Raw genomic sequence first — 27859 nt, 5'->3', positions numbered from 1 at the left:
TCATTTTAGATTTATTTAGGGTTCACACGTCACTTTTCATTATTTGGTTCATTATCTTATCTCTGCTTTCACGTTGCATCAAAATTTCAGTGCTTTTTTGCACGTTCACTTTTTTCCCCCCCACATTCTTCAGTATCTGCAGGGTCCTACTGCAAGCCTAGTTGTTTGCCTTTTAAGATTAGAGGTTCTTAATTAAATTTTGCCTATTATAAATCAATAAGACAAGGCCCAATGAAATATTCAAGAGGGTTGGGGGAGCAGCAGTGTAGATTTTCAGTCTAGGGGAAACTGCTGCTCATATCTTTCTCACATGTCAAGATGAACTTAAGCTGACAAATGAATTCAAAGAGCTTTATTGCAGCGACATGGAAGGGTTGTTATTTCTTCCTACTCCTACTTCCTTCTTGATCTTGCTGTTTTAAAAGGACTTGCTAAAAGTCAACAAACATTTAATTAACCCAGGTCAGCTTTGCTGTATAAATTATTTGTGTAACCTAGCTTAAAGGAGAAGGAAATGAGACCCTATAACCTGTAAGTGTAATAAATAATAAAGCTTACAGCCTTATTCAACCTATTTGGTGTTTAATAGTTGGATCAAAAGAGAGAGGTGATTTAAAAATCTGGAAATTTAGGAATGAGTTGCCACTGTATCCTGACTTTTAGACTCTTAAGCTCAAACTCTTTAAGTCCCTAATTAATACAATAAATCAAAGTTCCATCTGGAGCTATAATTGACATTAAACAGTGGGTTTTCACAGGCTGTAATAAATACATCTGAAGTGTTTTTCAAGAAAAAGCCAAAAATTGGAACAAAATAAACAACTTTCTGTGGAGATCTAAAAAATAATCTTTTTCATAGTCTCGCACCCTGCGGGGAGTTTAGACATGCAGTTTAGGAAGGAGTTTTAATAACAAGCTCTGGGGGTCTGAAAAAAGGAGAAACTGAAGAATATTTAATGATAGTGGTAGCACAGTTTGAGCAGTGAATTTGACAGAATTGTGCATAGTTGAGCTTCTTGCCCTGTTTAAGCTCACCACTGATCTGTAACCATGCGAGCTGTTGCATTTCATGTAAAATAAAATGTTACACTGCAAGCGTCTGACTGCTGTTTCACTGCGTTTCATCAGGTGTGCCGCCCAACAAAGCGACATTCATTGATGACCTGGTAGTGATGCTGCCACAGAACGTGTGGGATCACCTTTACAGCAGGTACACGAAGTCGACACGGCCGCTTTCAGACTGGCTGGAGGCTTTAAGCATCTTCAGATCCAGCGATTCCTTTGGCTGAAGTAACGTGTGAGCTTTGTATGTACTGTTTCCCGCAGGTATGGAGGGGGACCGGCTGTCAACCACCTGTATGTCTGCCACACGTGCCAGACTGAGATAGAAAAGCTGGAGAAAAGGCGTAAGCAAGAGCTGGACATGTTTGTCAGGGTAAGCACCCACTCACTCCTCACCTCACCTGAAAAGCTGTCCAAGCAGCGGCTTTATTTAGATAGTTTCAAAACTGGTTTGTGTATGTGCGTGTTTTAATGCACGGTGTGTCAGTGCAGCCAGGACTCATAGGTGTGTATAGGCCCCTTTTCTTCAGTCTATTTAACCAGTTGATAGGCTGCATGTGTTGATGCTGTTCACCCCAGCAGGAGATGAGAGGTGCAAGCCAGATGAAAGCCTTATCATTAATGCATTGGGACAGATGCAGCTGTTATTGCCTGCTCGGTGTGCCCACTCACACAATAGCTGCTCAGAATAGAGATAAGTGTGTGTGTGTGTTTATAAGACAGAGCTAAAAAGGAAGAACAAGGGATGTGTCATTTTTTTTTTTTTTCTTTTTCCAAGAGAGATGAAACTGGTGCAGTGTGGTTTTAAGACTGTCTTCTAATTGGAGTAACTAGCAGAGAGAATTGATTTGGTTTTCCATTTCCTCTCAATCCTTTCATCCTTACTTTTTTCCTTTTTTTTGTCCCCTATCCCATCCCACTTACCCCTCCTCTTTCCCCTCCCCACCCCTTTGCGTCCTCCCTCTTGTCTCTACCTCTCACTCCACCCCCACTTCCTCTCTCCCTCTCTCTGGCTCCTTCTGCTCCCTCTGTAGCTGAACAAGGCGTTCCAGGAGGAGGAGTCTCCAGTGGTCATATACTGCATCAGCATGCAGTGGTTTCGTGAGTGGGAGGGCTTTGTCAAAGGAAAAGACAATGGTAATTGGACAGAGGTCTTGCCTTTCCATTCCCCCACCCCACTCCACCCCTTAGTCCTGTTTAAATGTCTGATTAAAAAGGTTAAATGTTTTCCATGCGATTTATTATGGAGAGACAGAGTTTCTGGAACAAACTGCAAGTCTATACGTTTTCATCGACATATGGGGGAAAAAAAAGGCAAATAGATTTTTTTTCTCTTTTTTTTTCCTATAGAAAATCCAAATTCTCAGGTTTTTACAAACAGCTCATTTTCAAAAGAAACTGTGGAGTCCCCGTTCCTTCTTTTGATTTTTTTTCTTCAAAGAATTCGCTTTAGTCCCCCGAGTCGGGTTTCTATCCTGCTCCAGCAAAATGAGGCGTCAAAATGCATTTCATTGGTGTTCCACTTGTCCTCATATTTTTTTTTTTCTTTTTGCTTCCCCTACTTTGTATTGTCACATCTATTTATAACAGCTTGCATCTGGCACGCCTGCAAATGTCTTTTTTTTTTCTTTCTCTTGACTTCTGCTCCTCTAATATTTGTCTTCTCTCTGTAGCGAATGGGGAGCAGATATTGCTTTTTTGTAGTGTGACAAAAGCATTTGACATTTTAACATCATTGCTCTTTGATACAGTTAGGATATGAGAATATAACTCGGTTACTGATGTATGTAATTTCACAACTAATTTTCTTTTCTTCGTCTTTTTCCAGACCCACCGGGACCTATCGACAATTCAAAGATAACAGTAAACAAGAACGGCCATTTAACACTCAAACAAGGTACCAAGCAACGTTTTTAAGTTGTAATTCCGTTTCTTCTGCTATAGTAGGAAATGTATGTCTGAATATTTTATTATGGGTTTTTAAAAAGCATCAAACAAGTCTTGCAGAGATGCTGTGGACTGTAGAGCTGTTTTTCCTGTTGCTGGCATTTACGATGTATACGTTTGTGATTGCACCGACCCTACAGGAGCAGATTCAGGACAGATCTCTGAGGAAACGTGGAACTTCCTCCACTCAATCTACGGCGGTGGTCCGCTGCTGACGGTTCGACCGAACATCAGCCACCAGGAAGTAGAGTCGTCGCAATCAGAGGAGAAGATCGAGGTGGAGACTCGCTCAGTTTAATCGAGCACTTGATAATACACCACAACAACATCGAAAACGTTTAAGAAACGGAAAGCCTTTTATTTTGCACTTGACTTTTTTGTTTCAAAAGCATCCAAGCAAAGGACCTCATCTTTACTCCTGCGTGACAGCCTTTGACAGAGGGAATTAACTGAAAAGGGTCGTCATGTTGTACAAATCTGTATAAAAAGCTCTTAAATTTCTATTAGCACTGTAGTACTCATGTTTCAGGTTTTCAGAACCAAGCATTTAAAATATGTGCAGCTAAAAGAAATTCCACTGAATGCCATATTGTTTTGTTTTTTTTCTTCTTTGACCAAATGAGCACATGTTCTATGTCCATGTGTCTTGTGTTGCCGATACTGATGAATCACAATACATCTTGCTGTAGATATACCACATATTTTTTATTTCCTGTTGTATTATTCACTAAATGACAAGGAAAGCAAAATGTGACACTTGGGCTATGAAGGGACTAATTGCTGACTAGTCTCAGGAATGAATTTTGTGTTTTGCACTGTTCTGTAGAAGTACAAATTGGCATGCTCACACAGATGTCTGGTTTGTATTTGAATGTACTAATAGTATGTTGGTCAAGACTCAGCACTTGGTTATTTATAACAGAAGGGAGTGATTTAACATGATGTCAATAGATTATTATTATCTTTTTTTTTTTTTTTTTTTTTTTTGTGGAAACGTGGCAGGCAGACTTTTTAAGAATGCATGCTCCGAACATTAAAATCCTAGTGGAACATCACATGTAAGTGCATGTAAATGCAAAGCTGCTCATGATATGTGCACGCAAATCCAGATCTGTCTTCACTAAAACTGTACAGCTGCAGAAAGCACATTGTAGTAATGTAATCAGCAACATAATGAGCAATCTGATTAATTAAAGGCATTATTTTTGTGTATGGGCATAGTGTTGCTTCAACGTGTTGGCTGATTAGGGAGTCAACAAAATGCTGTACTCTAAGTTTTTGCATATGAGTAAGATCTATTCTGATTTTTGCTGGCTGACACTATTAAAACTTGATGAAAACGTGTTGAATGCTGTGCCCACTCTTTAATTGTGTCACTCTTAAACTGCATGTTGTTTCTCCTTAAAGTGTCAATAAGCCATAAATTAGGAAATGTTGCAGAGTGAGAGGCACTCTAAAAATGTACAGGATAGTGTTGCATTTTGACGAGAGAGCGCTTGCTGCTCACACACCCCGACTAGTTGACTGGATTGAAAACATGGCTGCGGCCGAGCGTGCAGCAAATTTACGGAAGTGAGGTATGTGTAATTCTTAAGCTACAAAAGCTGTTTAGAAGTGTGCCTCCAGTTCGTTGCTTGTGTTGGAGCAAACGACAGAACCTGAATTTATTAGCCCACTCAAAATGTGTGTGACCGCCATTGCTGGCAGTACACAAATACATCGGCAAAGTTATGCGCGGAACAATCAGCTAGCTCGGCGAGCTAATGCCAGGTTGCTGCGGCTAGCCTCGGCTGCTAGCTGGTTACCAAGTGCTTGGTTGCTAATCATGCTACTTCTCAGTGCTGGACATATAAACCTCGGCGAAAACGTGTTAGCGGCGATTTCTTCCATCTACGTGCTGTCTTATTTGTGGCTTTAACGCCCCTGTGTGATGTCGCGCTAGCTAGCATGTGCTAGGTGTCAGTAATAGAGGGGCTTCATCAGGAATCGCCACGATTCTTCTCTTAACGGGAAAACTAGCACAGGTAACGTTAGCCAACTTGGCTAACTAGTCGAGCACAACAGAAAGAGGGGAAAATGTTCCGTTAGACTGCAGCACACTTGTCCGTTGAGTGTCACAGGGAGCGTGTATAATAATTTATAATTTAATTCTGCTGGTGCCACAGTCTGCGGCTTGGTGTCTCAAGTGTTAATATATATATATATATATTTTTTTTTAATTAACCCCCGAGAGCTAACGGTAAGTTAGTTTTGTATGGTTAGCCCGCTAAACGGCATGCTAGGTCAACTGAGGTCTGCTTGGAAGTTGGAGCATGCTAACGTTTAGCTAATTCGCAATCTCCCTGTGAAATAACTGGGTTGTTTCTGTCCAGACGTGTGGTCGTGAGTTTTAATCGTGAACTTTTTTTTTGCTGCAAAAACTAGTCTTCAACTCAGCCGGCTGGCACGTGCTGCTGCTGTTGCTGCGCCCCCGTCCAGTCTCGTCGTCAGTTTAAACAGCATCCTCGTGCCTCCCAACTTCGTGGGCTTGGAGCTCGCGGCAGTTGATTTAGCTGAGATGTAGGGATTTGAGCGATTCTCATCGGAATGTGCACCAGCACCACTTCGCGGATGTTTGGTTGCCAGTAGGCCCAGTGGAAGTGCTGAACTTCAGGTCGGCAGCGGAGACGATGAGCCCAGCAGGACGGTAAAATGGCACAGAGCTCGTTTATTTATCGGAAAACACATGCATCATACCAAACTCTGTTACCCACTTTTAGATTAGCTGGTTTGCTAACAGTTGACTTTGCTTGTGAGTTGCGTGTTTATTATTAGTGCACAGCTTTGGGAGTTTACAGGCTTGCTATCTTAGTGAAAGCAGTGCTTCTTTATGTGATGGCAAATGAGACATCTGTCAAGACAGTGAAGGCAAAAACACCACGTGTTAACATAACTCTACAACCAAACAAGCGTTTTAGAGAGGGGCAGGAAGTGGGTTGATTTGAGAGTACAGTAACACATGGGTCCTCTAATTACATACAATGTCTTTCACACTCAAAATCTTTGCTTATGCTCTGGATATCTGTGAGTACAAATTGATCTCGGAGTGTCAAGATCGGTGACTGTACATTGCAATATGGTGTTAGTACTGTAAATAACACTGTCACACCTTACTGTGGTAAATTGGCAGCTGTGGGTTTAATGGCTGGCGTGTTTCTAGAAAGATCAAGAGATTAATACATCTTATTTCATGGAGAAGAATACATCACAGTCAAATGTTTATATAGGAAGCAAACATGAATCCCAAGCATGTATCCTTGGCTGAGTCTACTCTCTCATATACTAGAGAGAGAGAAAATGCAAATTAACCAAAAGAGTGTCTTCTTGTGGCTCTTAGTCTGATATAATGGCTGTAATGCTGGCATGACTTATGAGCAGTTTAGTCACAGAGTGGTTTATCACCAAAAAAAAAAAAAAAGTATAAAAAGGTGGGTATAAAAGCTCGAAGCATCCTATAAAAGAGTTTGCTTTTCCTAGACAATCAGGCTAAGAAGTCAGATAAAATCGGTTATTAAGTTGATCAGTCGACTTGAGGTTTCCCAGTCTAGCCATGTGTGTATTCACATGAAAGATATGGCGGCGGCAGCAGCGTCTGACCAGCCGCAAACACGGACAGGTCTGCTGTCAGCACAGCCACTGATTTTTATATTAATAAAGTCTAGCCTAATTGAAGCATGGAAGGAAAGTTGGAAAAATGGTAACCGTGTAAGTTAATAGACATATCAGCTTTGTGGCTATGTCATTAACACGTGAGATTCTGACAGATTACTGCATATTCCATTAAATTCTTATTTTAGACATGCAGGAAAGGAAAGTTAAGGAAAGCAGGAAAGTTATAGCCTTATTTTTTACAGCTGCAGCCTCTGTGGTGTTTAATTGTTTAAGAGCAAGTACAAAATAAATAACATAAATTCAAAGTAGGATTTTTTTTTTTAGGTTAATAAGTAAAAGTTGGTGTTCTATATCAGGATTATTTAATTAAGACTTATAGAACAATAGAATCATTTAACAGTTGTCGCAATGAGGAAAAAAGCATGACTAAAGTTAATTCTGGTAACTTATATTTCTTATTGATTCTTATCAGCGCTCTTGAAAAACTTAAGACCCTCAGACTATCTTTACCCTGCGGTCTCAGGTTTCTTCCATGACTGGTGATCCTATTTTCTGTAGGATTTATTTGTCAGTATTTGTCATCTCTATCAAAACCTGCTTCCAAGCAGGTTTGGTCTGCAGCAAAAGTTAACACAGTGATGTACCCTGGGGAACGACAGACATTTTAAGCTTTAATATTTTTATATATGGCTGAGTAGCTTAATTTATAAAATATTGCAGAATTTATAGATTTCTGTTTTGGGTAGGTGCTAACAAAACCTCTAAAACAAATGTTAGGAGGTATAGGCTCCACCACGGAAGCAAACACTGCCCATTTGCTTCTTGGGGTGTGTGTAGAAGCTGCAGCTCCACCATAATTTACACCTGTGTTATAATGACTGTTTTCATCAGCCTTTTTACCGAAAAAAGAAGCACTTTTTGGAATGAACCTTATATAATTTTAACCTTGAAATGCGTTTTAGCTTGTGCACAATTCTACTTTTAGTTGCAAATGTGTGAAGGTTCAGCTTCACGACTGCTTCACAGTCGTAGCCGCCTTCAGTGTTTTCCTGTGGCACTAACAAGCTCTGCATTCTTTTAATAGCTTCATATCCTTCCTTTAATATTACACTTTTATATCAGTGACTCCCAATTAGAGCAGGGCGATATGACCAAAAATATTTATCACGATATACATTTGAAAATTTGCGATAACGATATAACCGACGATATAATTGACACGAGACAAAATACTTTACAACTCCACAATTTTATTAGTGCAAAAAAACCCCATCAATGTATTTTCACTTAAACAAGCAGCTGTTTTTTTATGTGCATTAAAGGTATATAAAAATGTAACAGTGCAAATGCAAATTCCTTGCTGACAGTTTAACCAAAAGGCATTTCCAGAGGAAACTGGCCGACATATCCTCAGCACAACCGTGTATAACATCCACAAAACTTAAGAAGGTTATACACACACAATACGGTAATATTATGTTGAAGTACAGCACGTATCACTCCGCGAGGCTCCTACCTACGATAGCCGTAATGCTCCGACAATCCATCAAGCGGTGCGGTTCACAGCTTAGCAAAGTCGTACTGAAACATTTTACAGATTTTCGAGCGCCGTGTACATAAAATCGTTTCAAGGTCAGTAAACACAACCAGAATTCATACATAAGGCACACAGGATAATAAGAGGCACTGTCGATTTTCAGAAAATCAAAGGATTGATTTTAAGTGTGTTGTATTTTCCAAAAAACGCGGTAATAACGACGGCCCGCTAGCATGCTCTACCAAAAATAGTGCTTTGTTGTGTATCTGACGGACGAAAGCCAAACCAGTTCCACACCAGTGAAGTTGCAGCATTTTTACAAACCAATTCTGATTCATCAGTTTTTATTCAACGATCCGCTTTCGCCCTTCTCATTTGCTGCCATGCTTTTTCCGCCATGTGCGTATCAAAACGCATTGCGCATGCACGTTTTACCCATATTCTATCGTGATATTTAATTTCCTTATCGTTGCCCAACATTATACCGGTATTACCATGAACTGTATGATATGGCCCAGCCCTACTCCCAATTAGTTTGCCTTGAGCACTGCAACAAAAAAAAAAAAAATTCCCCCCAGGGATCAATAAAGTATTCTGATTCTGATTGAGGCAAATCCAGGTGTGCCTTGGGATTTTGTGTCAACTATGTTGTAATGCATGGTACTTTTCACACTAAAAAGGAATGATCTAAATCGTAGGTGTCTTGTAGTTGCAGATGCTGAAAATGTGTTATCCAGAATGCTGTCATCTGACAGTATACAACTTAAAAGACAACTGGAAGATAGTACAGATGGTATGAAGGCTTGCCTTTTGGTGTGACTTGGTCATAAAATGTTTGAAAGCCACTGTTTTTAGATTACAAGGGGAAAATACTGACATTAAGAAAAAAAAGATGGACAATCAAATGTTTGCTTTATCCATTTTGCTGTGATGGAAACACTCAAATGGACCAGCAGCTGACTAATCAGATATATTTACTGGCCCCGGGCCATAGAGCCATTGGTTATGTTGAACCCTGCAACATAAACAATCTGTGAATTTCCATCTCCTATAAATCTATTTATATTTGCTAGTTTTTGCAATTACTGATCTAAACTGTTTTTGTATTTTTTGAGAAAGTGTTTCTGGGCAGACTGTTTTCTCTTATGGAGCAGCACATACCTGGAATACTATACTCACAGAACTGACTAACATACTTTTTATAAATCACTGTTTCCTGGATAATCAAAAATGCTGTCATAATAGGAGGTGGTGTCATTGTAACGGTGACACCGGCTCTTGTTCAGTAGTCATGTTTGTGTTGTTTTCTGTCTGTGCTGTTTTGTAAATGATCTTTAATGTTCGTTTAATATGTTATATGGTAACATCTTTTAACATTCAAATAATTCTTGCTCTTTTCTGTTTGTTTTTGTTTGCTCTCTCTAAATGCAGTTAGCCTGCTGGGTACTGCAGATGAAAATGAAACAAGCCGTCTAAATGTGTCTCATTTGCTCATGTTAATGTCCCTTTTAAATAAAATAAACACACTTTAACTTGCACAGTGTTTATACTTTAGGAAATCACTGTTGTGGCGAGTAGTTTAATGCCTGCTAACTACAGGCTCCACAGCCAAGGAGAGTCATGTCATTGAGGATGTTTAATGTTTGTTACTCTAGAACGCCTTCGTCTGTACCCACTCGGTAACAGCCGGGATGGGAAAATACGCAAGTCACCTGATTTTATAACATTCCAGTCATTGCACTTCTGCTAGGCATGTCTGACTGTAGTTTGAACCTGATGTTGGGCAGGCTAGTCAGATTTACAATGCAATGATGACTTTAATTTAATAACTGTGAAATCTGGTACCCGAATGCAACATTGAACTTAATATTAACTATTAAGATAGGCCCTGTGAGTTAAGCCAGGAACGTGTTAATTATTAGGAACGTGGAAGTGTGATCAAATGTTTTATAAAGTTATTCAGCCCAGCTGTAGCACTAATTATTTTTGATGTAGTGATTAGCTTTCCTAGTTTTTGGGAGCAGGTCAGATGAGCCGGCTTAATTAGTTTTGTCGTGTTGAGTCAAAGGGTGAGCGCTCTGTCTGAAAAAAACCTGCTCCTCCTGCTCCCCGTTTTCTGCTTTTCTTTCTCTTTTATTTTATGCATGGACAAATCACATTAGTTTTCTCAGCTGGGCTCTTTAGCAGAGTGTGAGTAATATGTGCATGTGGTAGTGTTCATTTCAGGTGACTATTGTTAGCTCCCTGAAGGAGTATTATCAAAATGTATTTGTAGCCGGAGTAGCCTCTGTGGCTTTGATGGTGCTGTGTTAGCACAGTGCGGGAAAAGGGAGGGACTGTCCGAGTATGGGAGACAAGGAGCTTTTAAATCAGTTTTGACGGAGGTCGGCTAACAGCTTGATGTACTGTGAATTAATGTAAATGAGCACCTCGTCCATGGCGCTAATTGATGCGATTTGTCCCCAAGATATATGGCTACTACTGTTTCCCATCATCTATAAAAGGACATCCAGTGAGATCATACCTTGCTGAATGTCACTTTAATATGACCTCTAACATGTTGTTTTTATTGTCCTTGTGGTTAGATTTATTAGTTGGACCATGATGCAGAGGATGTGTCAGCAGCAAGTCTTCTAACTGGAGCAGGAACTTTACAATCTCCCTTTCATTAGCTGCATTTTTCTGTGGGCAATTATAACTTGATTATTAATACTTTGTACTTAGAGTAAGGTATTTATGTATTTGTTTTTTTTTTTTTAAAGTTGTTGATTGTGGAGTTAATTGACTTATTTTGTTTTAATAACTTTGTAAGACAACATAATCTAGTGTAAACTGTTTTTGTAATTACAATTTGAAAGCTCCTTCGTTTTTTTTTTTCAATGCTTCCATGACTTTTGTTAGATATATGAGAGAGAAATTGTATTAATTTGTTTCCATGATCTTTATGCAATATGCTGCATAAAAAAAAAAAAAAAATCCTGAGAGAAACAAGAACTAGCTGTCTATATGTGTGAATTTATTAGAGATGCAGTGATCCAGTTTTTTGTATTACTGATTTAATAGCGATACTTTGGCTTTGGGTCTCTGCTGATATCAGTGTTAAATTAAAACGATGTCCTGCCTGAGGAAGAGGCTGGGAATCATTCTTTATGTTTAATATAACATCAGGCTCGACTCAACCATTATTTTCCTAACTCCCTAATAGTGGCACTAGTTTCTCCTTTTCCCTCATGTTGCAATCACCTGTGAAAAAAAGGTGGCTGGAGACTGCAGCATGACTAAAATTATTGCAGCTGTGTGCAATGAACTTCTGATCTTGCTGCCGTGGAATTGCTTCAAAGATGATGATGATGATGATGACGTCTGCAACCACTCACAGTTGATTGCCGTCTTCGAAGCAACTTTACTCAATCAAAATGATGATAAAAGAGCAACAAGATGGATTTGGTCTGCAATAAGTTTGCGAATCAATTGGGTCAAGTTAGCATTTACATGAAATCTGTTTGAGACAATACAACAGTTCACTGTGATAAATTGGTGAAAATAGCAAATCCGTTGCCATCTATATAAAGAGAAATTCACATTAAAAATCATCCAGAATCTCATAGATTTAAAACACGTTAATAAATACCTCTACAAATTGTGACATAGTTTCTGTGGGATGGCAATTTAACTGCAAAATTATATAGGTGATTGGCAGTCTTGCTTTTATATAGGGATACTCTCAGACTACAACCAGTTAAGTTTTGCCCATCAGTGCAGACTGACTCAGACTGATTGCAATGTGTTGGCAATCTGTCTGTATTTATGAACTGTATGACAGTCTGCCATGTGAAATTTGGTAATTTACATTATAATGCACCAACTATCCATGTGCACCAGGTGGTGAACTTGAAAGAAGGATGACAGCAATGAATACTTGGCTGTCGGGTCTCCAGTTTTTCGTGTCTGCACTGTAGTCTGTTTGAGAGTGATTGCAGTCAGTGAGAGTCAGACGACAATTTGTTTGGAGATAGGTTACCTTTGTAATCGACTTGCAGCCATAAGGGATTGCCTAGAGGTTGAGGTTCAGTCTCTGGGTGACCAGTTGGTTGCCGCAGCTACTTGCAGTCCGACAGTAAAACGATTTTTTTCATTGCAGTCACCAGATAATCAGGGGCTGAATGTTAGATTAAAAAACCCCACTTTTACGTAGAAAAAGTGCTTGTACAAATGTGCGTAATTGGGTGTATAAGCGCTTTGAGTGCTCAAGTAGAGTAGAAAAGCACTGTATAAGAACCAGCTCATTTACCATTTGGTTGCAGATGAGTTGCTTTTGTATTTTCAATATAGTGCGGGTCAGCCATCACCCACACAAATGGATCACATCAGAGAGAGGTGAAGAGAAATATTAAGATGATTTGAGACTTTTTCTTGTATATGGAGAAAAAATATGGGTAGACTTTAGGAAGACACTTTGCCTGATGTGTAATATTACATGTGTAATAACTAGCTACTAACGGTACTATGAACTATGTATTCGTGGTACTGCTTTTCAGTAGTTTAGGTCTTACCTGGTTGAGAGAACGTTTTGTGCAAGTCCTTTGGATTTCAGATCATCCTCAGCTTTAGTTTCATGTGGGGTACCACAGGGATTAATACTTTGACCTCTGCTTTTCTCCCTATATCTCATCCCCCCTTTACTCTATTTTTAAAAGGCACAAAATGGCTTTCCATTTATATGCAGATGATGGTTTATATGTAGAATTTTTGTTCCCAGAGGATTTTAATTTTTGTATGTTGTGATAAGTTTTGGAAGGAAAGCAGCCTGTTGGCACACCTGTTATGAAGAGATAAATGGCCTGCAGTGTATGATGACAAAACAGTGTCTGCAGTGTTATCTCTGTTGAATTGGATGTGAGAATTAGTGTCAGAAATCAGTCAACCTTTAAACTACATTTATTTTACTTGTGACAAAAAGCAGAAATGCCCGCAAGGAGGAAATACATATTCCCTTGCTGTAACAGACATACACAATCTGTGTGATGGCTTTTTTTTTTTTTTTTTTTTTTTTTTTTAAACGCCTTGTTTCTGTGCTTGTGGTCTTTTCATATCTTAAAATGCTTGCTGAGCTGTAGTCACATACAGATGAGCCTCAGTGCTGTGCCATTTGAGACGTGTGTACAGACTGATTGATCATTTAGGCACAAAGGAACATCTGACATGATTGTTTCCTTGTGCGAGTGTAAGATCTCCCCCCCTTTTTGAATTTATTCCCTGTGTACTGACCTGGTATAAGACATCTAGATTTGCCTGTGGACAGAAGGTGTTGCTTAGCTACAATGACAGAATAAATCAATACCCCTCTGGTGTGAGCAATGACCCGAGTGGTATTTAACAAAGGCCTTCTGGTACATGCTTCTGTTTGAAACACCACAGGGTACTGTTCATGCATTCATTTTTAGCATGCAAGTCCAGTGAAACCAGTCAAACTGAAAACTGTGATGTTAATGCAACAGTGAGCTGCATATGTTTATAGCTTTCAGTTGTTAGATTGACATTTAAGTGCAAGTTTCTCCATGTGTATCTTGCAGGTGCCCGCATTTGGCTGCAGAGGAGAGAGCACCAAGATGAGGAGACTGTAGGCACTCGCCATAGTATGGCCGCATCCCGTTCCTCGCGCGTCACAAGGTCATCAGTGGGGCTCAATGGATTGGATGAGAACTTTTGTGGTCGAACCCTCAGGAACCGCAGCATCGCCCAGCCAGAGGAGACCTCAGTGTCTCCACTGCCAAGGGCCCGTTCGCCCAAGAAGAAGCAGGACACCAAGCAGGAATCGAAGCATGACGCCAAGCAGGAGTCGAAGCAGGACAACAAGCAGGACACCAAGCAGGAATCGAAGCATGACGCCAAGCAGGAGTCGAAGCAGGACAACAAACAGGACACCAAGCCAGAGTCGAAGCAGGACAACAAACAGGACACCAAGCCAGAGTCGAAGCAGGACAACAAACAGGACACCAAGCCGGAGTCGAAGCAGGACGTCACACAGGACGTCAAGCTGGAGTCGAAGCAGGACAATAAACAGGACACCAAGCCGGAGTCGAAGCAGGACGTCACACAGGATGTCAAGCCGGAGTCGAAGCAGGTTCCCAGACAGGATTCCAAGCCGGAGTCAAAGCAGGTCGCCAAACAGGACGTCAAGCCGGAGTCGAAGCAGGTCACCAAACAGGACGTCAAGCCGGAATCAAAAAACGAGACAAAACAGGAGTCAAACCAAGACGTTAAGCAGGAGTCAAAGCAGGATGCTAAACAGGAGACAAAGCATGATGAGACACCGGACACTTATTCGCAGGATGGCCAACAACAGGCCTTGTTGCAGGGAAATGTAACTCACTCTGATGCTTCTCTGGTAGAGGCCGATCAATGGACCAGTTCCAGGAAGCGAGGCCAGTCATGTTTAGAAAAAGACATTAGCCCTGAAAAGTCAGAGAACTGTGATGGAGGGAACGGGGCGCGGGATGCCTCTCCTCAAATTAAAAGGGCCAAGCGATGCTCTCGCTCTGGAGAGTCTCAGGGACAGGAGAAGGACCCCGAGCTTGTGAAACCCGAAAGTCCTGACTCAGTCCCAGAGCTTAGCAAGGACAACAGCTGTGAGGAATTACCCAGCCAGAACTTTGCTAACACAGTTCCTGCATCACCTATCCTCAGTAAACAGGAAGGTGAGCTCACAGGGGACGATGCAGAGGATGGTCATGTGGAGTGTGATGGGGCCTCTCAGTTCCCAAATGCCCACAAAGCTTCTAATGGACTCAGAGAAAATAACACAGAGGAATCAAACACGCTTGGTGAAAAGTCTAGTTCAAATCCTACCCCTGATACTAATTTCTCGTCCCTGCTCAACGGCAGTCAGACAGGGACTCCCTCATCCCCTGATCCCGCTGTGCCTTGTAGAAACTCTGTCCCTGGGCATATGGAGGTTTCTGGCTCAGGAGAATTGCCATCCTCATCTGCACCAACATCTGAGGGTCTTCTGGATGATTCTGTCCCTGAGTTGATAGTGGCCAAGGAGCAGGAAGTGGAGGAGATGGAGGTTGACGTAGTAGGTGACTCGTTCTGTCTGGCTCATGAGGAGCAGGTGATGGATAGCGAGAGCGACACGAATGGACGGCTGCTGACACCAGTGCAGGAATCTGTTGCCTCCACCTCCTTCTCCACCACTAATATGAACAGTAGTCCAATCCACAACAATAACAGCAACTCAGGAGAAACCACATCCCCACTAACAACACCCCCTTCCCCCACAGAGCCAGAGTGCAACCCTTCTATTTCCAGCACATCCACCTCTTTCACAGAGCTCTACGAACACAGATACACTCGGCGGACTTCACCCAGAAGGGCTGTGTCCAGTGGCAAAGCTTGCTCCTCCAAGCCCAGCTCTCCTCCCAGAGACAATGGTCCCTTGAGGGAAGAGGGGGAGGTGGTGGTTGGGCTGGAGGAGGAGGACTGCCCTATGGTGGAAGAGCCAGCTCCCTCAGACTCTATTGGCCACTCCAATGAGGAGCCGGTGTCTGGGGATCCTGGGGACAGGGCAGGTGGTGAGGATGGTGGATTTATAGAGGGGAAAGAGGCCGAACACAGCAAGGAGTTGACACAAAGCCAGGCTGCGGAGGAGGAGGAGGAGGAGGAGGAGGAAGAGGAGCCAGACGTGTATTACTTCGAGTCGGACCACTTGGCTCTTAAACACAACAAAGAGTATGTGGGAGCTCCCTTGTGGATTGTGCTCTCTTAATCTGTTGTTGATGTAGCTCTTGCAAATGTTTATCAATATATTTTTGATCAACCAGCGATGCATTTGAAGTACTGAGGGTTTTTCTTTTCCAAGATTATTCTAATGTTTTTAATGCTTCAGCATTTTAAAGTTTATATACAAATAATATGACAACTGTTTTTGGATTTTGACTCTTTAAAGTGAAGTGACCCTATGACCTTTTCTTATTGAAAACCTCTAAACCCCTGGCTTGATACATTTGAGGTCTGAATAGGTAAAACATTTCACTATTTAGTTTTTGTTTTTTTTTTTTAAAAAAAGGCAAAGATTTGACAAGTAGAGCAATATTTTTCTTCCTTTTCTGTTAATGATTTCAATAACCCTTCGTTTCTCCTTCAAGGATGAATAATTAACCTTTGCCTGGCTAGGGTAACTTGTACTTGTGTTATCACATAGGGTAAAGGATCCAGTCAGAACATGTAACTGAACCCTATACCATGATGTGAATTAACAGTCAGAAAAAGAGCAGGGTGGTTACTATATAACTCGAATTACAAATATACTTTGTAGTCATCAAAAAACAAACAAACAAACAAAAAAATAAATAAAGAACAGTTAGGTAAAAAGGCTAAACGAATAAAAATGGTCCCGATTAGAGCAGGGCGATATGACCAAAAATATTTATCACAATATACATTTGAAAATTTGCGATAACGATATAACCGACGATATAATTGACATGAGACAAAATACTTTACAACTCCACAATTTTATTAGTGCAAAAAAAAACATCAATGTATTTTCACTTAAACAAGCAGCTGTTTTTTATGTGCATTAAAGTTATATAAAAATGTAACAGTGCAAATGCAAATTCCTGGCTGACAGTTTAACCAAAAGGCATTTCCAGTGGAAATTGGCCGACATATCCTCAGCATAACCATGTATAATATCCACAAAACTTAAAAAGAGGTTATACACACACAATACGGTAATATTATGTTGAAGCACAGTACGTATCACTCCGCAAGGCTCCTGCCTACGACAGTGCTCCGACAATCCATCAAGCGGTGCGGGTTCGTAGCTTAGCAAAGTCGTACTGAAACATTTGACAGATTTTCGAGCGCCGTGTACATAAAATTGTTTCAAGGTCTGTAAACATAACCAGAATTCATACATAAGGCACACAGGATTATAAGGGGCACTGTCGACTTTCAGAAAAATCAAAGGATTGATTTTAAGTGTGCCGTATTTTCCAAAAAACACGGTAATAACGACGGCCCGCTAGCATGCTCTACCAAAAATAGTGCTTTGTTGTGTATCTGACGGACGAAAGCCAAACCAGTTCCACACCAGTGAAGTTGCAGCATTTTTACAAACCAATTCTGGTTCATCTGTTTCATTTCACGATCCACTTTCGCCCTTCTCATTCTGCGTCGCCGCCATGCTTTTTCCGCCATGTGCGTATGAAAACAAAGGCACTGCGCATGCACGTTTTACCCATATTCTATCGCGATATTTCATTTCCTTATCGTTGCCCAACATTATACCGGTATTACCATGAACTGTATGATATGGCCCAGCCCTAGTCCCGATTCTCAGCAGTATTCACAATGTAGGCCCTGTTCAACTATAGGGGAGCTTGTTCAAGTCTGTATGAAATATATAAGAATATAGCAGGGCAGTGTATCTCACCTATTTCTGGCTTGAGGTTTTTATCACTCTTACACAAGATATGTACAAAATACATATAAACATTGTATAGATAAGCCTTCAAAAGTAGATCCTGTACTGCAGTAATGTATGGAAACACCAAAGAGGAGCCTCTGAGTGCAAAAGGGCCAAACATAGTCAGTGACAAACAGCTCAGAAATTGTACTATAGTGCAATAAAGATGAATACACCCACAGAAGTCTGTGTGAAGATCCTGGTTGCATCACACGTTAGAATGGAGAGTTTAAAACAAACAAACAATACATTGTAAATATAATGAAAAGAAAACATTGAACAGTCTTTTTGGAAAGCAGATTACAAGTCTGCTTTCAAGCTTACAAGCTGAATTACTGTTGAAGCTCGTGGGTTTTTGCACCGCCAACTCGCAGACAGAATGCTTAAATATGTCCACCAGTAATTGCGGGAACGTCTAACTATAGCTCCCGCCTTATTGTTTAGGTTTTCCATGTTTCAGCAGTTAATTTCCACCTTCAATCTGGGACTGTTATTGTGTGAATTAACTGCCACTTGTCACTCTTCCAAAGCCCGAGGAGATTGTAAAATTACTATGCTGATTGCTTCTTGTCATCTCTTCTCTCGGTACGTTGAGCTGTTTCTTAGAGAAAGGATTTCTCAGTGTTGATCTTTGTTTGTGGTTTTCTTTTTTCTTTTTTTTTGTTATTTGTCCTGAAAGATGAGATGTTTATGTTGGTGGACATGTCCCATGCCGCGCTCAGTCAGGCTCTGCTAACTGCGCTGTGGCAGGTCGTCTGATTTGCTGTACATCTTCACAGGAGGAGGGGTAGAGGAGGACTTTGAGACATAATCGCGCTGGGGTTCTTTTGTCTTTGAACACTTAATATCCGTAAATGTTTCATATTCAGATAGTGGCTTAGAATAAGATTTCACTGCTCTTGTGTTACCTGATAATTTGATCAAGTTTCGGTGCCATGCCAAGGTTTGGTTGTGCTGAGTAAGGAGAATTTCAAAGCCTCAGATCAATGCAGCCAGGAGTCATTTTTAGGAAGGCATGACGAGGCACTTTGGAGTTGCTGAACGTGGAGAATTGGCACAAATTTGATTCATACATCTTATATTTGCACCAGTTTTGTGGATTTTGACGAATGTCTCTGTCCTAAACATATTAAGTAGATCCCTGTTCTCAATTATCAGACATTAACATTGCACTAATATTGTACAGGCCAGCTTTTCTTTGGCAGTGATGTTTGTCAGTGGACCTCGGGCCCAGTAGGTGGCAATGGAACACCAGACTTGTCTCTGGACACTTGGAGAGTGTCCAGAGTGGTGAGAAGCAGAGCCAAGTCTCCCTCAAAATGGATCTTCTCACTGCTTTCTTTTGCAGATTTTTTTTTCTTCCTTTTTTTTAATACATTGAATCACAGTTGCTTAGTATCACAGAAAGTAGTTTTGATGCCACTAATGCATAGACAGACTGAATTTTCATCGATGCATAGATCAAGTGGATGCTGTACAAGCCAAGAAGCCCAACACAACTTTAAACAAAGCTGACTTCTGTCGTAGAAATTGTGTCCTGTGCATTGATTTTCATTCATGTTGTGTTAGTAGAGATTGATCCAGTCTGTTCCACTGAGCACCTGCATTACTTTATAGCTGTGTAGGATGCTGTCACGTTCCTGTCAATTCCTGGGGCTCTGCTCGCACTGTAAGGACTCTGAGTCACTAGCACAATTAGTCATTGACAGCTCAGTTTGCAGTTCTCCCATTGCCCCAGAGAGTGTGAGAGTAAAGGTCACTCAAGGCTCCTGAACTGCTTCAAAACCCAAATGTTTGTCATGCACAGGTTTTGATACCTGGTCTGAAGTCTGAGAGATGTGCAGTTAGAGTCCCTAATGGGCTTCATTAGATCAGTAACTCTACACTTGTTAGGCTTTTACTATAGCATCTGGTTTAAGAAGATGCATAGTCTCCAGCCACTGTGGTGATAATCACATAGATGGAGTCAGTAATACAGTTTATATTTTCTTTGCAGAATAGGTTGGAACTTTTTGAAAATGGGTCATGTTTTGTGCAACTGTTTAGGTTCTCAGCAACATTGTTGAATTATGCATGGTGTGTGGTCTAAAAGTTTGATGCACTGCAGCATTGCAAGTGTCAGGTTAAATAATGTAAGCAGTGTCTTCCTTCTACTCTTGTCTAACCTTGCTCCCCACTGTGTCAGTTATCAGAGACTGCTGCAGACTATTGGAGTTCTCGAGGCTCAGCGCACGCAGGCCATCCTGGACCTTGAAACATTGGCGCGCCATCAGAGAGAGGCGCTTGGCGATCCCATCAGCTTTGTGGAACAGCTGCAAAAACGGGTAACAATGCCTTTGGTGCAGCTAAGTGCTGTGCACAAAACATGGAAGTGCACAGCAGAAAAGTAGCAGATTCAAGTGTATAAAGCATTCCCAGTAGAGTTTTTTTTTGGTGGGGGGGGGGACTGTAGTGGATGTCTTTTCCTCTCCTGTTGTGATGTGCTTTAGTAAAACTAGGCTAAAGATTCAACTTGACTTTGGGCCTTGATTTGTGCGATCCTCAGGTGAATCTAGGCTTGCCGTGTCCTCAGCATGTTGTCCAGCTTCCTGACATTGCCTGGGAGCAGTACACCTCAGGCCTCGGGGATTTTGAAAGAGAATTCTGCGACAAGAAACGGAAAACCAGGCGGCTAAAGTTGATCTTTGACAAAGGCACGTGTGAATGACTTGAGCTGTTAATAGATTGATTATCAAGTGTATGTGCATTTTTTTTTTTTCCTTTCTTGTTGTCAAAGGAAACATCTGTTCTCCCTATCCAGGTTTGCCTCTTCGACCAAAAAGTCCCGTTGAGCCCAAGAAGGAAGGTGAATCCTCCACAATGTACTCCCCTCTACCCACAAGTGACGCGCCCGAGAACGGCAGGCAAACGCAGGTACACCTCAGTGTCCTTACTAAAAGATTCTGCACAACACTCACAAGGTGCTGCCATCACAGCTGCAGTTATCTCCCAGTATATCATTAGTGCAGGTTCTGTGACATCAGTTTCTAAGAGCCGGAGCTGGTGAGTCACTGATCTCTTGCAGGTCACCCTACAAATCGTCACGTTATTTTACACCTCCTCCAACCTCATATTCTTACTTCTTGGCAGAGTTAAACATGCAGCGCATGTGAGCACAAAGGATGGTATCTATGGAAACATGAGGAGCACACCTCTCCCCCACTCCTCTGATTAAGTCTTATTCTTAGCCTCTGTTTTGTGTGTGCGTGCGTGTGTGTGTTTTCCCACATGGTATCGGCAGCAAGGTTTCACTTTTAATTGATTGCTGGGATTAGACGTGGCAAAGCACTTAGCACTAAGAAAACAACTCCTTGATTATTTCTGTTGCTCTCCCTGTTTATTTTGTGCAGGCACATTAGCATTTTCTCAGACTACACTCTCTGAGTCCTAACGGGATTTTGTTTGTCACTCAAAAGAGTTGGTGTTTTTCTGCATCCTCCCAATGACACATCTCAAGTCACATCTGACAGCCAGGCTTTCTCTGTCAAACTGACTGACTCAGCGTGCCAGGCAGTTCATATGTAAAGAGCTCTTCAAATGGTGGTGTGCCCATTATTTTTTGTCTTGTGTCAGTCTTCTAACATGGCTGCCACTTTTTGTGCTTTGACAGATGATCAGGGGGAGGATTTGTCATCCAAATAAACCCGACACATTTAACCAGCTGTGGACTGTGGAAGAACAGGTAGGTAGCAAGAGTGTAAGAGCTCGTATGTTCTGTAGCACGCTGCCACAATTTGTCATAAGAGTGGTTTAGATTGTTATAGGTTGATCGTCATAAAACTGGATGTTTGCAAGTAAAATAGAAATCAAACATAATTCAGAAAATAAATACTTAAGACCTGTTTAAAACTGGTACAGCGCTATTAATACGTCTTAATTTATGCACTTTATGTCACCAAGTGCTTGCTCAAAGGGGATTATTTGATTGTTGGGGCTTTCTCTGTATTATTGTAGGACTTCATCATAAAATATAAAGCACCCTCAGGTGTCTGCTGTTGTGATTTGGCACTATGTAAATAAAATTGAATCGAATAGATTTAATTTAGATTTACCATGATTAGGTGATCAGTTGAACTCCTGTTCAGTTGGAGTTTGCATGTTCTCCCCGTGTCTGCGTGGGTTCCCTCCGGGTACTCCGGCTTCCTCCCACCGTCCAAAGACATGCAGTTTGTGGGGATAGGTTAATTGGATAATCCAAATTGCCACTAGGTGTGAATCTGTGAGTGAATGTGAGTATGAATGGTTGTCTGTACTTGTGTGTTAGCCCTGCGACAGACTGGCGACCTGTCCAGGGTGTACCCCGCCTCTCGCCCTATGACAGCTGGGATTGGCTCCAGCACCCCCCGCGACCCTGAAAAGGATAAGCGGTAGCGAATGGATGGATGGATGGATAGGTGATCAGTTCTATGTATTTTTCATTTATCCCCTCTAATGAAAAACGCCCCACCAAATAAACAAAACACCTCTGTTAGATTTATTAAACATTAAAGAATGGAGCAATAATTTTAACCTGATGTTTTGTGTGTTTTGATAGAAAAAACTGGAGCAGCTTCTTGTTAAATTCCCACCTGAGGAAGTCGAATCCAGAAGATGGCAGAAGATTGCTGATGAGTTGGGCAATCGAACAGCAAAACAGGTGACGAAGAAAATGAGGATCAACTTCAATTAAGTTACATTTTATAGCAGCTTAGTTTAGAATATTTGGTTTCTTTACACATCTGCAGATGTATGCACCGAAAGATTTGATCTCATAGAAGCTCAAAGCATCTTTCCTTTTATTTTTATTGTCCTGTTGTGACTTTGAAATTGCAAAAAACAAACTGTTAAATTGAAAAAGTGTACGCTTGTCAGTGGTAAAAGGCAGGCTGACTTGTATGTTAACTGCACCCCCTACAAGTACCTGGAGTGTGTGTGTGTGTGTGTGTGTGAGAGAGAGAGAGAGAGAGAGAGCTCATTTGCTTCAAGCAGCTGCTCCTCAGTTGGAAATGATTAACAGAACCATCTCCCTTTTAAAACCTTCCAGGTTGCCAGTAGGGTTCAAAAGTACTTCATCAAACTGACAAAAGCTGGTATCCCTGTGCCTGGAAGAACACCCAACCTGTGCATGTACACTAAAAAGGTAACTCAATTACTACCTCCCCCCCTCTCATAGCCATACTGAATAGGTAATCTCATTGAAAGTAATGGTTTTGCCTTTGAATATTAAAGTTTATGCTGGGTAACTAATTCATTGTTGTCATATCAGCTTTCAGTTAAATGGTATTTTAATGATAAGAATGGGAGTTTGTGTGGCGCTCGCTGGAGACTGGATTAAACTCTGTGCCTGCTGGCAAAGATATGAACAGGGTGATAAAACGTGATGTTGAAAACGAAGCTTTTTATTGCTCTCAAGTGGACAAATAATGCAATGTCATCCATTTCGTGTTTGCCTCAAACATCTCTTCTGTGCTGCAGTCCCTCTGTACTTTTCAGCCACCGTATGCTGATATCACTGTAGATGTGCTGACAGTATCAACAAAGATTGTGTCTTCATTTTTATTGCCATTTAGTAAAGCTTTTCTTTGTCTTGTGTTACAGCTGTTGTTTTCCATTTAAATTGGACATTATGATTACATTTGATTATATCTGGTTTTGAATGAACTACCACACCAAGACTATAACCACCAGGGATGCGTTTTATAATAGTATAATACTAATTTCATTCATATTGCACAACCCTGTAGTTTAGAGACAACAAACATACTTAATTTGTTAACTGCTAGTTATATTTGCCTTGTTTACGCTCTTCTAACGAACCCTATTTATTCTCCAGGCATCCAGCAAGCGGCAGCATCACCTTAACAAACACCTGTACCGGCCGTCCACCTTCCTGACCTCCTACGAGCCTCCAGTCTACATGGATGAAGATGATGAACGCTCAGCATATTACAACAGTGTGCAGGACCCTTCGGCTGATGATTCGGTCAGTCTTTTGTCTTTCAGTGTTTTTTCTTCTTTCAAAGGTTTATTGTCTTTCTTTCTTTCTTTCTTGTGACTTATCATGTTTTCACTGATTCTTCCCATTTTATTTGTCACTTTACTGCATAATGAACCTCATGACTCCTCCTCTTTTCTGTCTGTGTACAGTCTTACCCTCTTCCTTCTCATGTAAGCAGTGACCTGTAGGATAAAGACTGCTAAAAGCATGTGTTACGGGCTTTTGGGAATTTGTTTCTATACCTGAATACTTCATTTAAAGCGATTTTAAATAAAATTACTGCACCTGTGTTCCTCTTCTGCTCTCGTGCGTATGCTTTTTTAGAGACTGTTCTTTTTAGCTCCACTTTACCACATTTGGGTGAAGGGAAGCATTTAGCTCTTGATTTTTACTCTAATCACGGCTGCTTGTTCTGTTTAAAAATGCCTAAATCAGAGCAGGGGACCTGACCAGACTTTCCTTTCGTTCTGTTTGAACTGCGCGACTCCTGGTGCTCGCCATTATCCAGGAGCTGACATTTCTTTCTCTTGCCTTTGATGGCAGTAACCTTTTAGTGAAACCAGGTCGCTGCAGCCTGCTGAGTACACAGGCTGCCGTCTCCATCAGCGCGTTAACGAAACCTCTGACACCGCCGGTATGGAGTAAAGTCAAAAAGGTGTTGCCAGCGTGGGTCACAGTAATTTCTCACTTCACCAGCTTGTCTTTTATTTTGGTCGTGTTTGCAGGAAGATTGAAAGTCTGCTGAGGGAAAGTGCGTCGGCAGCCTAACTGGACTCACAAAGCTGTTCCTTGTCAAAACATAGAAGTGTGATGCTTTTGTTGTAAAATAAAATGCTGCATTTTGTTTGCTTTATTCTTTTCTTCATACAAATAGCTGGAGGTAGCTGTGTCTTTGTAAAGGACACCATGTTTTTCACTCTTGTTCTTTAGGCTGAAAGACAGTATGTACTCTCTTATCGATACGTTGCTTGTGTCCAGCTAAAATTAGACTGATCGCTGCGGGCTGTAAATAAGTCTGCAGGGTAAAAAGCATCTAGATTAGATCCTTGGAGTTGTTGAGGAAATATTATGTATGTGGTTTTCCTGATGACTGTCAAACAACATCCTGTTTGTCTGAACAGGATGAAGAGAGTGTACCTGTGGAGCTGAGAAGTTTGCCAGAATACAAAGAGCTTTTACAGCTGAAACGTCTGAAAAAACAGAAGCTCCAGGAGATCCAGGAGGATAAGACTGAGATCCGGCACATAGGCTATAAGGTAAAGACTGCGCGGTGATGACATTAAGATCAGGAATCTGCATATACATGTTCCCTCAAAATGTTATGCATTTAAGTCGCACCATGAGGTGGAAAAAAATTCAAGTTGGCGGCAGAGGAAATATTTATTTTTTAATGTGTTGTCATAAGACGATAAATAAACTGTAAAAACTATATTTTAACAGGTAGTTCCGCCTTAAGCTGCAAAGCTTTAAAATGAACTTTAAAAATGTGCACATTTTAATGGCATTGTTGAATAATAATTCTTTTAATTACTCCAAGGCCTTCAGAAACAAGTTTGTAGTGTAGAGAAGGTGTTAATATGTTCATACTTTTGTGGGAGTGTGTTCTGTGGACGATGAATATGTTTGTGTTTGTTTTGTGCAGTGTGACGTCTGTGGTATGGAGCCCATCCTGGGTGTGCGGTGGCACTGTCAGGACTGTCCGCCTGACAACTCTGTTGACTTCTGCTCCAACTGCTCCGACTGGTCAGCTCCACTTCCTTTATTACCAAACAGTCATACACAGTGCTGGTCGCTTTGCACCATGATGAAAATATTGCTGACATTTTAACACATTTAACATGGTGGAAATGAAAACACAGGATGTTTTTGCATTTGTTTGTGGTATGCCATTCACTAAATAACATTCATGCCCCCTACTAGAAGCTAGTTTAAACTGAACCCCATTTTTGTTTCATTTTTTAAGGGTTTCCACAGAACATTTTTAGGTTCCTGCAGTCATCATTGACTTTGCATGTTTTTCTTTTTGTACACTACAAGTTAATCTCACAGTACAACACGTGATTTACCTGTCTGATGGCGTGTAGTTACCATAGATGGTAGATGGAACGCAAGATGGCTGTAGTTCGTGGGTCTAAAAAAGAAAGACAGTACTGAAGTGCCTTAAACGTGCATTTCTTTAAATAGCTACTGCCACAGTGGCAGTGTAGTTATAAAAAGGCTTCCAGTTCTATATAAATCTATGGGGAAACAGCCCTCAGTGAAAATTTTCCAGTGTGAGACCCAATATGTCAAAGTAAATGTACTTGCTGGTAAATTGCTTATATGTGGTTCTTACAGTATCCTTTCCTTATCTTCCAGCTTGTTCAAGACTGAGACCCACAAGCCTAACCACCACCTGGAGCCAGTGTACCAGGCAGAAACCTTCCTGGACCGGGACTACTGCTTGCCGCAGAGCACAGGTTACAACTACCTGGACCCCAATTACTTCCCAGCCAACAGATGACAGGGTCCCAGGCACCCCTAGCTCCAGGCTCTCTCCACATATCCCACAGGCCACTCTGTGCATGGCTCCATCCTTCAAGTCCAAGATAACCGCTTAACCCGCCGCCAGGCAGGAAGGCCATTAGGCAGGCAGACAGCCGGGGTCCTCAGAGCAGACCCGTGCTGCTGGTGGGGGGGCTGTTGGTAACTGACCTCCCTGACTTGAGCAAAGGGTGGCCATGACGGTTCCTCAATAAATATTTCAAAAAGGAAAAAAAAAAGAAAAGGGGGGGGGGGGAAGCCCTGCTCAACCTCAGCCAGGTTATTCAACGGATCCGTGATTTGAAAATGATACACTATTTTTAAAAACAAACAAAAAAAGAAAATAGAAGGCACACGACATTCCCGAGCTCCGTGACTCCAGCAGGGCTGTCCTGTATCCCCGTTTCTCCCCCCCATCGCCCTCCAGTTACCTCCCTGTGCTGCTTCAAAACTGGAGAATTGATGATCAGTCTGGTGAAGCGCCACCTAATGGTGATGGGTGGCCAACCAGCACGTCATAGTGGACTGTGAAGTCATCAACTGAGATACACATAGGTGGTTTTATGCGTGTATGTGGTCTCTGTGTTATGCAAGAGTGAAAATGTTCTAGCTAGGTATCCGTAGATTGAGTATTTATGAGCCGCGGTGTCCTCAGCAGACGTCTGGGGTGCTGCAGGTGAAGTTCAGCAGACACTGTGGTTGAAGCCAGTGTTTTTTGTTTTGTTTTTGTTTTCATTTGTTTTCTTCTTTTTTTTCCAGGCTGCAGATCCACATTTTGTTCTGCAGACAAATCTGTATGTGTTAAAACGGATCGAGCTCCCATGTTTCAGCATGGAGCCATCACGACCACTGTCACACAAACGCTGCTCTCTACACCCCCTTCACCTCTCAAACACACACAGATAACAAACTTTCATCTGTTTCCCTTTCCTTTGCTCTCTCCACTAAAACATGTCTAACAAGAAGCACTACAGCACGGAGAGCAAACATTTCCGAAGGCAGGCGTATGAACGGAAAATACACAAGACTGCGTTTTTGTTTTCTTCTTTTTCCGCCCCCAGTGTGTGCCGTTGTTGATCATGTTGAGTGTACAAGTGTATGGTGAAAAGTAGCCAGCGCTAGATGCTGTGTGCCATTTTTAAGAGAAAAAAAAAGAGGCTGTTGTTTTGGCGGGGGGGGGAGGGACCTTTAACCTGGCCACAACTTCTCCCTTCCTGCGTGGCTCCGTTGACTCACACTGTCCTACTTTATTGATCCAGTCATCATGGCTCTAGATCTTTAATTTTGCAGTCCACCTTAAAGGTCCATTTAAAAGATTGTATTTTTATTAATCTATTTAAAAAAAAGATAAATAATTGAGGTAGTGGTTGGTGCACCACAGTGGAGCAACCCACACAATTTTATACACATAGATTTTGTTGTGCTTGAGTAGACACCATTTTGTATGGTTTTTGTCTCTTTCCCTCACCCCCTATGCCCTGCTTCAATATCTGTGTATAACAGTCTGTTCTTATGTAAAAAAAATAAAATAATAATGTTAAAAAATGCTAGGAGAACTGTGGAAATAAAAGTATGTGAAAATAAGTTTTTCTATATCCGTGCTTCCTCTGTTATCAGCCATCAAAGTCACCCTGAGTTTGACTCAGCAGGA

The 27859-nt window shown here is 41.4% G+C and overlaps 2 protein-coding genes across 8 annotated transcripts in view; both read left to right on the top strand.

Moving 5' to 3' along the window:
* Window positions 1–4353, top strand: part of usp33 (ubiquitin specific peptidase 33) — a 28762-nt gene extending 24409 nt beyond the window's left edge. For 2 of the 3 annotated variants that reach the window (XM_040015413.1, XM_040015423.1), the window contains exons 20-24: window positions 1129–1210; window positions 1327–1435; window positions 2097–2199; window positions 2891–2959; window positions 3150–4353. In XM_040015413.1, coding sequence (XP_039871347.1) covers window positions 1129–1210; window positions 1327–1435; window positions 2097–2199; window positions 2891–2959; window positions 3150–3307 — 521 coding nt within the window. In that variant the 3' untranslated portion in view covers window positions 3308–4353. The remainder of the gene's footprint in view (window positions 1–1128; window positions 1211–1326; window positions 1436–2096; window positions 2200–2890; window positions 2960–3149) is intronic. The other variant, XM_040015431.1, reaches the window with a different exon arrangement.
* A 117-nt stretch (window positions 4354–4470) lies between these two features.
* Window positions 4471–27792, top strand: zzz3 (zinc finger, ZZ-type containing 3). 5 transcript variants are annotated; one of them, XM_040015393.1, is made up of 13 exons: window positions 4595–5695; window positions 13771–13997; window positions 14046–15928; window positions 19855–19993; window positions 20215–20362; window positions 20470–20582; window positions 21319–21390; window positions 22243–22344; window positions 22732–22827; window positions 23521–23670; window positions 24807–24941; window positions 25328–25428; window positions 26044–27792. In XM_040015393.1, the coding sequence occupies exons 2-13, from the start codon at window positions 13836–13838 to the stop codon at window positions 26186–26188; spliced, it is 3246 nt and encodes a 1081-aa protein (XP_039871327.1). In that variant the 5' UTR covers window positions 4595–5695; window positions 13771–13835; the 3' UTR covers window positions 26189–27792. The 5 variants fall into 5 exon arrangements, with proteins under 5 accessions (XP_039871308.1, XP_039871327.1, XP_039871318.1 ...); XM_040015374.1 differs by lacking the exon at window positions 4595–5695 and adding an exon at window positions 4471–4586 and having other exon boundaries at window positions 13771–15928; XM_040015384.1 differs by having other exon boundaries at window positions 4596–5033; window positions 13771–15928.
* The last annotated feature ends 67 nt before the right edge of the window (window positions 27793–27859 follow it).

The sequence above is a fragment of the Simochromis diagramma genome, unplaced genomic scaffold (assembly GCF_900408965.1).
Source record: "Simochromis diagramma unplaced genomic scaffold, fSimDia1.1 OVJJ01000205.1, whole genome shotgun sequence".
In the NCBI taxonomy this organism is placed as follows: Eukaryota; Metazoa; Chordata; class Actinopteri; order Cichliformes; family Cichlidae; genus Simochromis; species Simochromis diagramma.
The sequence above is the reverse complement of the archived record's forward strand: the minus strand, read 5'-3'. Positions and strand labels throughout refer to the sequence as shown.